Here is a 12075-nt window from a genome sequence, read left to right as displayed (position 1 = left end):
CATACCTCAACTAAAAGTGGGCAAAGCAATATGTCAAATCTGTCCTTCATTCACCTTGTAGTATAAGTTGTATTGTATCACTATGACAAAAATACATCCAGGTATTAATATAATTTATCTACTTGAAAACATAATTGTGGTCTAAATTTATCACTTAATGGTACTTATAGATCTAAAAAGGTAAATTTAGATCTACCTATTTCTCTGAAAGGCTGGGAAAACAAAGCTGACTAAAATTCGATAACCAGGAATGTCCATCAAATAAAAAACAAGATTTTCTTATGGTTTTCACAAAGCTACATATCTATTTTATCTTTTTTTCCTTAAGCAACATATTTCAATAAGAAATGTTTTTAAGGTTACCCATCCCTCCAATAAGGGATCACTGTCAATGATACATAAGAAAAAAATAAGATGGTAAAACTAAAAATGCACTTTAGGTTGACTTTAAGCATAAATTGTTAAATAACAGTAGTGGCTCCACTTTTGGAGCCCAATATCACAGGTACTGTGCTAAGGACTTTCCTTGTATTAACTCTGCCTCACGACAGCTCTATAATAGAGATGCTATTATAGTTACCAACATTCTACAGATGAGGGGACAAAGGCTCAGAGAGATTAAGAAATTTGCTCATGGACACAGCTGGTAAGCAGCAGAGCAAGGATTCAAACCCAGGCAGTCTGATTCCAGAGCCTATACTCTTAGACACTCTGCTCCTCTGGGAATGAAAATGTCAGACAATGGGCTATTAGGGGCAGAAAATTCCTACACCAAAGGTGAATGTGATATTTGAAAAGATTTGGATACAAATAATCAAAGTGTGTATATTTTTGGAAGTCTATCATGAGAGATGGCCATTTGTAAGCTTTAAAGCCCTATATTTAAGAAACAAATGAAAATACCAAGTGAACATGTTTTATTTGATGCCATGTGAGTACATTTCTTTTAATTGGAATTTGGTCAGATTTTCTTGTCATGGGAATGGACTATTGATACTCAACTAGCAGAATTTTTTATATGGCATTAGTCAAAAAATATTACTTTCTTTGTACACTATGCCTAAACACAGCAATCTCAATGTTGAAAGCTAAACATATTAATCTGACATCTGTAGAACTGTAGGAGTCTTCTGACAATTTTAAAAACCATAATAAAATATATAAAAATATCTATAATTTGTATATTTATAATATATATAATTTATATTTTATATTTATTTTTATAAATTTATAATATATAATGTATTATTTAAAATAAATGCATATTTTATTTTTATAAAAATAAAATTCTTATTTTATAAAAATAAAATATAAAGCTATAATAAGGATTGCCGCTATAATAAGGATTGCCACAATTAAGGATGCCTTTCCATGTAATGTACACAATGACTAACACTGATATATGATATATAGAAAACTTAAGGGAGTATCCTAAGTTCTCATCACAAAGAGAAATTTTTTTTCCTTTTTCCTTTTCCTCTTTATATTGTATCTACGTGAGAAGGTGGGTGTTAGCTGAACCTATTATGGTAATCGTTTCACAATATATGTAAATCAAGCCATCATGCTATAATCTTAAACTTATACAATGATGTATGTCAATTATTTTCAAGAAAACTGGAAAAAAAAAAGATGTCATTTATCTCAGGGCAAGATCATCCATTATTTAACACAGTAAGAAGGAAATTGCAGAAAATCAAGAGACACACATCAACGGAAGGATTTCGCACTTCCTGTATTTCCTATGAAATGGAGTGTCAAGAAATTTGACAGATATTTCTTGAACCACTTCTGCCAGAAATGAAATTCTGACCCCCTTAATTGATTTCCCAAAGTCAAAAATTATGGGCCCATGAATATATCCAGTAACAACTCTTACTTCTTTGGGGTCACTGAAGAAGAAATTTCTCTTACTCAATAATTAAACTCACAAAAAGCAGGCAAGCGTGGTTCCTAACCTATGCAGACAGGCAGACATTGCATGTTCTCCTTACTTGATGCAGACAGGCAACCATGCTCTGGAAAGAGGCTCACAAAACTTGACCATGTGTTGCTAAAAACTATCCCAGTCACAGGATATTACTCCCTTCTGCTTTCCATGAAAAGGTAAAGCCTTTGTGCCCCAGCGTCAGGGGAGTCTCAGGCCTCAGGTAGGAGATTCTCTTAGCATCAGGCTCATCGGAATTATCCTGTTACAGGCAGGTACTGCTGTGTCATCACTTGGGTATTTTGCCATTTAGATCCTACCACTACCAAGAAATGCATTGTTTTAGGGATGCCTGGGTGGCTCAGCTGGTTAAGCGTCTGCCTTTGGCTCAGGTCATGATCCCAGGGTCCTGGGATCAAGTCCCACATTGGGCTCCTTGCTCAGCAGGAAGCCTGCTTCTCCCTCTGTCTGCTCTGCCTGTCGCTCCCCCTGCTTGTGGTCTCTCTCTCTCTCTGACATGACAAATAAATAAAATCTTTAAAAAAAAAAAAATGCATTGTTTTAGGCTGAGAGAACCCTGTAAGCCAAGTGAAGCTAAAAAATAAATGCTTTCGAAATGGTAATTTCAAATGGATAGAGAAGAGTAATGAGAAAACTGCAAACAGTAGCACAGACATTCCAAACTCAAAAGAAGTGTGGCACCAGGGGCGCCTGGGTGGCTCAGTTGTTAAGCATCTGCCTTCGGCTGGGGTCATGATCCCAGGGTCCTGGGATCGAGCCCCGAGTCGGGCTCCCTGCTCAGCAGGAAGCCTGCTTCTCCCTCTCCCACTCCCCCTGCTTGTGTTCCCTCTCTCACTGTGTCTCTGTCAAATAAATAAATAAAATCTTAAAAAAAAAAAAAAAAGTATGGCACCAGATGAATATGATCAAAGGAAATGTGCCATAATTACCAGCTTACAAAGTGTATTTTCACTTTAAAAGTATCTGAAAATTACCTCATACTCAATATACCCATATCACAGTAAGAGGTCAGTAAAGACAAGGCCTAGATTCTTGGGTTAGCAACTACTCAACACTGAGTACAAATACTTACCTACCCCTAAATGCAAAGTGTGGTAAAATAACTATCATAGCAAAATTTCACATCACATCAATAACTACTTAACAATAACCCAAAGACTACACATCTAGAAGCGAAATTTAAAATTAAACCCCCCCACATATGAGATATAAATTCATCATTCCTGTAATTCGTGACTCAAAAGCAAAGAAGATATTAGGTTTGACTTTAATGCAATAGCTTAATGTTGAGAATATGGTAATTGGACTTTAGAACAAAATTTTGAAGATGACAACTACATTTCAAATCCAGTGAATGCAAGCAATGAACATCATCTAGATTTGAGCTGTGATGATGGATTTCTAGTTTTGGATATAACTTATTTGGCTTTATTAATAATTATTTCTAGATTTTAAGGAAGATCAAAACTTACATACATTTTGTTGTTACTTAGCCATGATTCTCACCGACAGTTTTTATTAGAGCTTATCCAAATTCCTTGGTTACTTGTCTCATACAAACTGTAAAATATTTGATTTATTCACATATACAAGCATCAAGTTAAAATTCCTTTGCATTTGTTTTAAATGGTTTGTTCCATTTCTTACTCAAATATTTGTATGTATTAAAGCTATATGTAAAAGAAATTCAATTTTATTTTTATATTATGGCTTACTTTTTAAATCCTCTACATTCACTGAAATAAGGTATTAATATTATATTAATTTTACCAAATATGCAATGATGAGACTTTAGTTCTAGTAAATTTCCTGCTTTTGTTCCCTTTTGTATATAAGTATTTATTGACAATATCACATTTCTTTTTAGCTATGGGGCACTATACTTCTCTTCAAGATTAGTACATTACTGCATACCAGACCTAGGAACTCTTCTCATTAAAATATACTGTATTTATTTGAACAAAATAATGATTATGCAACACACTTTAAAATATTTTTACTACATATAAAAAGTATTTAATTTTTTCCAAAAAATTACTCCATAAAATTGCAATGCATTGTGTATACTTACCTTATCTTATATACCAGCAAATATGATAGTTCCAGAAGAATACTGATATCCATCACATTAAATTGCCCATTAATTTGCCCTTTGTTGGTACTATAGTTTGTTGAAATTAATTTCTGAGGTTTTGTTGTATAATTATATAAGCATTGAAAGCTTAGGAATTATACCTAATTTTATGTTGATACATGTTTAATTAACATTATAATAAAATTCAGGAAGAATCCAATGTTACACAATATTAGATCTAGCTGTGGTCTAAGCTGGGACTATAACAGGTATCAAAAAGCTTAGCAACCAATTTTAACAATAGTGAAAAATAAAAGGAAATTTGGTCAAATTATTTGATTTTGGTATATGGTACTTATGCTGTTAAAACATCAGTACTTCGACAAAAACTGTGAGGATGGAAGGATAGCTTTTGTAACTAAAGATGTCAGATTGAGGAATTAATGTGGTCAGAATTTTAGACAGCATCTCCAATTCCCTCATCTTACAGAAGAGAAAAAAAGATACGGAAGCTGAACTAGGAGTTCTAGTGTCCTTTGCCACTGTAATTTTTGCTTCTGAAAAATACAATTTGCACCAGACACAAAAATACTTATAAAACAATGAGCATCAAGTATGGCTAAGTGTCTCATTTTCTTCTTTGGTCAAAGTGAAAAGTGGTACTCTGAGGATAGAAATCACAAAAATGCTTGCCCAGTAAAGGTGGTATGCATCAATTTAATTAGAAACTAATTTGGAAAACAATATTTTCTCATTAGCAAATTTCTATAGCTGGACCTTTTGATGACATTTCTGCAGAACACAAGATACATCATTTATATAGGGTATATAATGTTCTATAGGGATATGCTAATTTTTAGCTGGTAAAAATAATTTAGTGGGATATAAAATCTTTGCCCAAGTAAACAAGAAAATCTGTTGCATTCCTTATGTCATTACTTTTTAAAGATACTTCAGCCTATAAGACCTTTTTAAAACACCTAAATTATAAAAAATTAATACTATAAAAACTAGCCATTTATTTCACTCTTCTACTACTACAAATCAATCCTTTGCTAAAGATCAATCCATTACAGCTCAAAATACACTACTACACCATATGTATAGTCTTCATGATGTCATTAATCAATAAGTATAATAATTATTCTAGTATTTTTAAATTAATTCCATAATTTATTTAAAAGCCACTTTTCTAAATGTACTGTGTAGCAATCCAAAGTAACCAACAACCAAATCAACATTATACGCAATTATTTTCTCATTAGGAAGGTCTATACGTTAACTATCACCCAAGTACATCAGTTTCGTCAAGCAGATTTTTTTGGTGTGTGATAAACAACAAAATTGGCTTTTCAAAAAAAAAAACAAATATTGTCATTAAGGCTTCAAATATATGAGGTAAAAAAATGGAAGCTATATACAAAACATCATATTATAAACTAACTAAATTCGCAATTTCAATTTAAATGGCAGGCCTGAGATTTTCTATGGCAAAATTACCGTAATTGTTCTAAGTTAAACAAAAATTCCTAATACTAATGGTTAAGTTCTTCTACCACATTTCTGCTTAAAGGTATACTTGTAGGGCTAGTTTTGTTTTGTTTTTGAGTAGGCTCCACGCCCAGCGTGGAGCCCAACACGGGGCTTGAACTCATGATCCTGAGATCAAGACCTGAGATCAACAGTCAGATGCTTAACCAACTGAGCCATCCAGGCGCCCTATAGGACTAGTTTTAAGTGACACAGAGCCGTTGGTTTTTCTGTCTGCCTTTTAATGTGATCCACTGATAAATTTAAATCATAAAGGAAGTTAACAACCCCTTAATTTATAACGAGTTTGAAGTTTATTTTACAGCACTTTTATTGAGACATCATGTAACTACTGACCAGGACTGTTTACAAATGTAATGCTTGGCCTTTAAGACAATTAAAAACTTTTAAGTACTAAATTTTATATCATGATTTGTTTAACTTAAGAAGTATTATGATGGTGAAAACTAACAGAAGAAAACCCGAAGCAAAAATAAAATGATTTCCACAAAAACTATATATTCCTCCCTTGCATCAAAGGGAGGGAGGGAAGTAGGAAGGAAAAAAGAAGAAAAGGAGAGGGGAAAAAAGATGAGAAGAGGAAGAAAAATGGCAAGACAGGCAAGAAAAATACTTCTTTTTTTTTCCTGTTTGCAAAAAGGAGGGAAACTCTGAGGTCTCAGCAAATAATGTAATCAACTGAGTCAGTTTATATTAAGGCATCTTCTTTACATATTATTGAATCCCATCATGCCTTTCATATTGCCAGCAGCACCCTGTTGAAACTGCCTCATCATTGACTGAAGTCCTGCCATTCCACCTAGAGTAAAAATAGAGTAAAATCAGATCATTATTACGTGGAACTTGAAACATATATTACTCTTGCCAAATAAGTACTTTAACTTCTAAAAAATTTACTGGGATCTGACTATAATTTGGTCATCAGCCTTAAAGAACATACCAATTAAAAATCTGTATTATCATCAGTATCCTTATCTATAAAACAGAAAAAAAATAACCTACCTCATCAAGTGAGAAGGAGTAAATAATATATGAAAAGATCTTAGAACAGTACCTGTCACACAGCAGGGAGTCAATAAATCTAAACAAAAGAATTTTTTCTGGGAAGTCCAAGAGAGTCTTGTTGTTAATAGTAACCAATTCTGGGGAGTGGAGGAGTTGTTTCACAGGACTTACGGGAAGAAAAGAATTCACCATTCATTAAACATCTATATGCCCAGAGCTGATAAATGCCTTCATATATATTAGCTCACTTAACTGTCACAATTTCCTGATGAGATATTATCTGTGATTTTCAGAAAATTTAAGGAACTCTTCATAGGTCACATAGCAAAAGTATAACTGGGTTTCAAAATCCTTATATAATTTCAAAGTCTCATCATTGAAAATACCCAGATTCCAAACTAGGGCAAAAGATCACTGGAACAAACATTAACAGAAGATGATGAAGTATCTTGCTCAAAAATCACACAGATGGCAGCAGAAGAGGGAATAAAATCTCAATTATATAGCACTATTACAACCATTCAACAGAATTCAGATGGCCATTTCCCTCAAATCATACATCTTTTGAACAGATGTTCATAATATCACAACAGAAAGCTTTTTTTTTTTTTTTTAAAGATTTTATCCAGTCACTTGACAGAGAGAGACACACCAGAGAGGGAACACAAGCAGGGGGAGTGGGAGAGGGAAAAGCAGGCCTCCCACTGAGCAGGGAGCCCAATGTGGGGCTCGATCCCAGGACCCTGGGACCATGACCCGAGCCGAAGGCAGACGCCCAACGACTGAGCCACCCAGGTGCCCCACAACAGAAGGCTTATTAAAACTCAACCTTTATAAATTAAACTGTGTATTATAAACTGGCAACAACTTTGTATTTACCCATGTGATGAAGAACTCTTGGATCCATCATTTTGGCCATTTGTTGATTCAGTTTTGCCATCTGCGACTGACTCACATTCTTAGACATGTCACCACCTGAAAAAAAAAGGTTTTGAGTCAATGTAGAATGCAATATAATCAGGGTATCATAGAAAGTTTAATGAATTGAGTAAAATTTTTAAAAATCACCCATAACCTTACCACCCTAACACATTATTTCTATTTGTACATATTCCCTTCCAATCTTTATCTCAATTACATACATATTTTTGAGAAAGGACAAATGAAATTCTATATTAAGGGGCATTTAAGGGATTTTTTAAGGGCTATGATTTTTGTTAATATAAAACTGTAACCAGTGATTATTAATAGTAAGCTGTAACAACAATTGTTTAAAAGTCATATAGGAGAATGCTGAACAAAAACCTGACTTTATAGATAAGGGTTCATAGGGAAAGAGCCTGGGTTGCTGGTAAATTAATATGAAAGAATAAGACTGGGAGAACATGAAGATTTGCATATATCTAAGAAGCTGTTAAAAATAATGAAAAGCTTCAGAGAATGGAAAGACAAATAATGCAATTCCATTTACCAATGAATTTCTACACACTTAACTGAAACTCCACAGTAAAAAAGGAAGCCAATAAAAGTGATGAATTCTGAGGCAGACCAGATAAGAGCATCCTTTAGAGAAAAGCTGCTGTGGTCTCAAGAGACAGGAAGCAAAACAGATCATCGATGCAACAACAATAAGTAAGTAGAGTTGCTTCAGGCAAAATTATTTCAAAGGAACATTAACTCTGGTACTTCTCAAAAGCATTATGAAAATGAACTTCAAAGCTGGCTAATCTGAATAAAAAATATGCATTAAGAAATATGAATAAAAGATACGTTTTTAGAAAACATAGGATAAAATCTGTAAAAAATTTTTCATGATTAATACATCTGTGTAAGATGTGAATTCTGTGTCCGTTGGTAAAGTGTCACAAGTATTTGTTTCTGAGGACTTAAAACTTCTAAAAAATATTAAGAGTTTGGTGTGACAAGAATGTGTGCCACATCCACTGCCCATTTCATCTTGATTGTGCTTTTATTGAGCAATCAATCAATGCTTAGATAAATGGATTACAGTAGTTCTTTCAAGAATAGTCAGCTCTCTCTAAAATAAATAATCTTTTAAAAAAAGGCCTTAAAAAAGTGGCGCCAGGGTGGCACAACTGGTTATGCATCTAACAGGGTTTCAGCTCAGGTCATGATCTCAAGCCCATGAAATTGAGCCCCATGTTGCCCCCCCCCCCCCCCCCCCGCTCAGCTCAGCGTGGAGTCTGCTTGAGATTCTCTCTTCCTCTCCCTCTGCCCCTCCCACTTGTGCTCTCTTTCTCTCTTTTTTTAAAGATTTTATTTATTTGAGAGAGAGCAAGAGAGGAGAGAGAGAGAAAGCATGAGCAGGGGGAGAGGTGGATGGAGAGGGAGAAGCAGACTCCCTGCTGAGCAGGGAGCCGGATGTGGGGCTTGATCCCAGGGTCCTGAGACCATGACCTGAGCCAAAGGCAGACACTTAACCAACTGAGCCACCCAGGTGCCCCTCTCTTTCTCTCTCTAAAATAAATAAATAAATTACAAAAAAAAATTGGGTTATTTGGGAAAGATGTTAAACTGACATGTGTTTAATAATCACTATCTGAAATAGCATGTGATGTGAAGAATTATAACCAGTCTTAAACATGTTTGTCTAACTTTTCTCCCTGTCACAAAAAAGAAAACAGCATAGGGTCGCCTGGGTGGCTCAACTGGTTAAGCCACAGAATCTTGATTTCAGCTCAGGTCGATTTCAGGGTCATGAGATCGAGCCCCACATCAGGCAGTCACTTGAGATTCTCTCTTTCCCTCTGCTCCTCCCCCCACTCACATGCTTGCATGCTCCCGTGTTCTCTCAAATAAATAAAGAAATAAATAATAAAATCTTAAGAAAAAGAAAATAGCACATAACAAGCAAAGAAAATAAGAAAACTGTCAAAGACAAAAGGGATAAAAATTATATCAATACTCATCCTTTTTAGAAAGCTATTCAGCAGTATTGCTTCACCTTTGGAGATTATCTAATCAGTATATTTTGAAATAATAAGTTCATTTTAATAGTGTTTATAATACAGAAAAAAATTTTAAGAGAGGGTTAAGACAACTGTGAAAAGTAAATTTATCTTTTTACCTTACACAATACACAGCAAAATAAATTTCAGATGGGATAAAAAGTTAAAAACCTAAAAAATAAAACCAAAACAAGTAAAAAATGTAGGTGGGTACTGTGGTATCAGCATGGGGAAGGCTTTTCTGAGCATAATAGAAATCAAGAAAATGATAATTAGGCGTGGCTACATTAAAAATGAAAGCTTCCATTCACTAAAAAATACAAATAAAAATAAAAGGCAAATGAAAACTGGGTAAAATATTTGCACACATAAACCAAGGATTTTAAAGTGTTACTACAAAGCAACAGGGGGGGAAAATGAGACAAATGAACAAGGAACCTAAGGGGTAACTCACAAAGGAAATCCAAACTAATAAATGTATGAAGAGATGTTAAACTTGAGTAGTAATCTAAAAACACCTACTAAAAGAAACATTTGATCATTAAATTGGAAATCTTTTTTTTATTTTTTTTATTTTCTATTTTTTTAGATTTTATTTATTTATTTGACAGAGACACAGCGAGAGCAGGAACACAAGCAGGCTTCCTGCCGAGCAGGGAGCCCTATGAGCGGGGCTCGATCCCAGGACCCTGGGATCATGACCTGAGCCGAAGGCAGATGCTTAACAACTGAGCCACCCAGGCGCCCCGGAAATCTTAAATTACTACAAAATTTATTCAGCGAGTACTATGTATCTGATCAAAGCAGACAAAATCCCTGGCTTCCCAGAAGACTGCACAGGAACTGATGTAAGAACTGATACTGATACAGCAGATGAATCAGCCTAAATATCCATTGCACAAAACAAAGATGCAAGCATAACTGGAAGAGTATTCAGTGCTTAAAAGCTGTATTTTGAAGAATATTTAGCAATATAGAAAAATAGTCATGATGTTTCAGAAGAAAGCACTAGTTATATCAAAGCACTAGTTATAGTCCTATTTGCAGTAGGACCCATAGGATTCTCTGGGGAGAAAAGGTAACGGGTGTTTTAAGTTTTTTCCATATACCTTCTTATTCTGTCTAAATTTTCTTTAATATGCATTACATCTTCATAAAAATGAAGTCATTAAGTTTGTTTTTAATTAGTGTTCATTACCTTGAATCTGAAAACAGAGAAATCACAGATCACATTCCAGAAGAACTTACAATAGAACATGAAATTCAGCAATATGTTTCCCAATACTGGCAGTACTCCCTGGCTTTAATTTCAGTTTTTCAACTTCTTTCTTTACTTTCACTATGTTAACTAATGAGGAGCCTGTTACTTTTCTTACCTTTGAAAAGTCCTTTGATACCTCCCATCTTTTTTACCATCTGTGCAAATTTGGTATATTGTGTCAAAAGTTCTTGAACATCTCTTGTTGACACACCTGATCCTCTTGCTACTCTTTGGATTCTTCCAGGTTGCTTACTAAAAACCTTGGCACCATCAGTACTGTCAAGTTCTGTAGACAAGGATTAATTACTTTCATTTACATACAACTAACATTCATTATCAAAACAGTTATGTACAAATACCATACACACACAAAAATAAAATGGTGAAACCACCACCTGATTTAACAAATGTTATCACCTGCCATGTTTGCATCTGATTTTTAAACATTAAACATATTCAAAAGAACATCTATAATATTTGTAAGCTATAAAAACAATAAAAAAAATACACATGTACTCACCCCACAGTTTAAGTAAAATAGAACATTCTGAAAACCTTTAAAACCCATGTCCACCTTTTCCATATCTCATATCCAACTGCTCCTCAGAGCATATACTAAAAGTATAAGGTATATTTCAAAAAAGAAAAGTGCTCACTTTAGCTCTAAATAACTATTAACATTTAAATCATAAATTTAGGCATCTAAGCAACAGAAGTAGGTAGGTTCTATCTATCATCATCGGAATAATGGTAATATTTTCCATATAATTACTACTAGTATTTTAATCCTTTCTGTGACAAAAAGAGTTGAGTTAATTCCCTCCAGTGTATTTATAACTCTTAGAATATGAGGTGCATTTCTTCTGGCTTTCGCTGTATACAATCTCAGGAATGCAATGGACTTTAGTCAAAATTTCTATTACAACTGCATTCTCTCTACAACATCCCCCAATAAATGGTCATCTAGCCTGTCTTAATATTCCCAGATGACCCACTATCTAATATCTAAAATATAATAATCTATGCTATTCTATCATACCTGTAATTATGGAAAATCTTTTTACATATTAAAATAAAATAAATTTACCTGGCACCTCTTCCTATTTGCATACATGTCTCCTTGCCAGGCACAAAGAATAAGGCTTTCAAATATTTGAGAGCTACCAAGTCTCTGGTGAATCTCCTCTAGGTTACAAATATCCAAATCTTTTGACTGTTCCTCTTATAACATGGTTTAGAACTCCATTTATTTTTTTTTAAAGATTTT

The 12075-nt window shown here is 34.1% G+C and overlaps 1 protein-coding gene across 1 annotated transcript in view; it reads right to left on the bottom strand.

Moving 5' to 3' along the window:
* Window positions 1-5842: 5842 nt before the first annotated feature.
* The window catches only part of SRP54 (signal recognition particle 54), a 41583-nt gene continuing 35350 nt past the window's right edge, over window positions 5843-12075 (bottom strand). The window contains exons 14-16 of the mRNA XM_032404941.1: window positions 10924-11094; window positions 7458-7553; window positions 5843-6372 (exon numbers count right to left, since the gene is read on the bottom strand). Of these exons, the coding sequence (XP_032260832.1) occupies window positions 6281-6372; window positions 7458-7553; window positions 10924-11094 (359 nt within the window). The 3' untranslated portion in view covers window positions 5843-6280. The remainder of the gene's footprint in view (window positions 6373-7457; window positions 7554-10923; window positions 11095-12075) is intronic.

The sequence above is a fragment of the Phoca vitulina genome, unplaced genomic scaffold (assembly GCF_004348235.1).
Source record: "Phoca vitulina isolate PV1807 unplaced genomic scaffold, GSC_HSeal_1.0 scaffold7, whole genome shotgun sequence".
Taxonomy (NCBI): domain Eukaryota; kingdom Metazoa; phylum Chordata; class Mammalia; order Carnivora; family Phocidae; genus Phoca; species Phoca vitulina.
The sequence above is the reverse complement of the archived record's forward strand: the minus strand, read 5'-3'. Positions and strand labels throughout refer to the sequence as shown.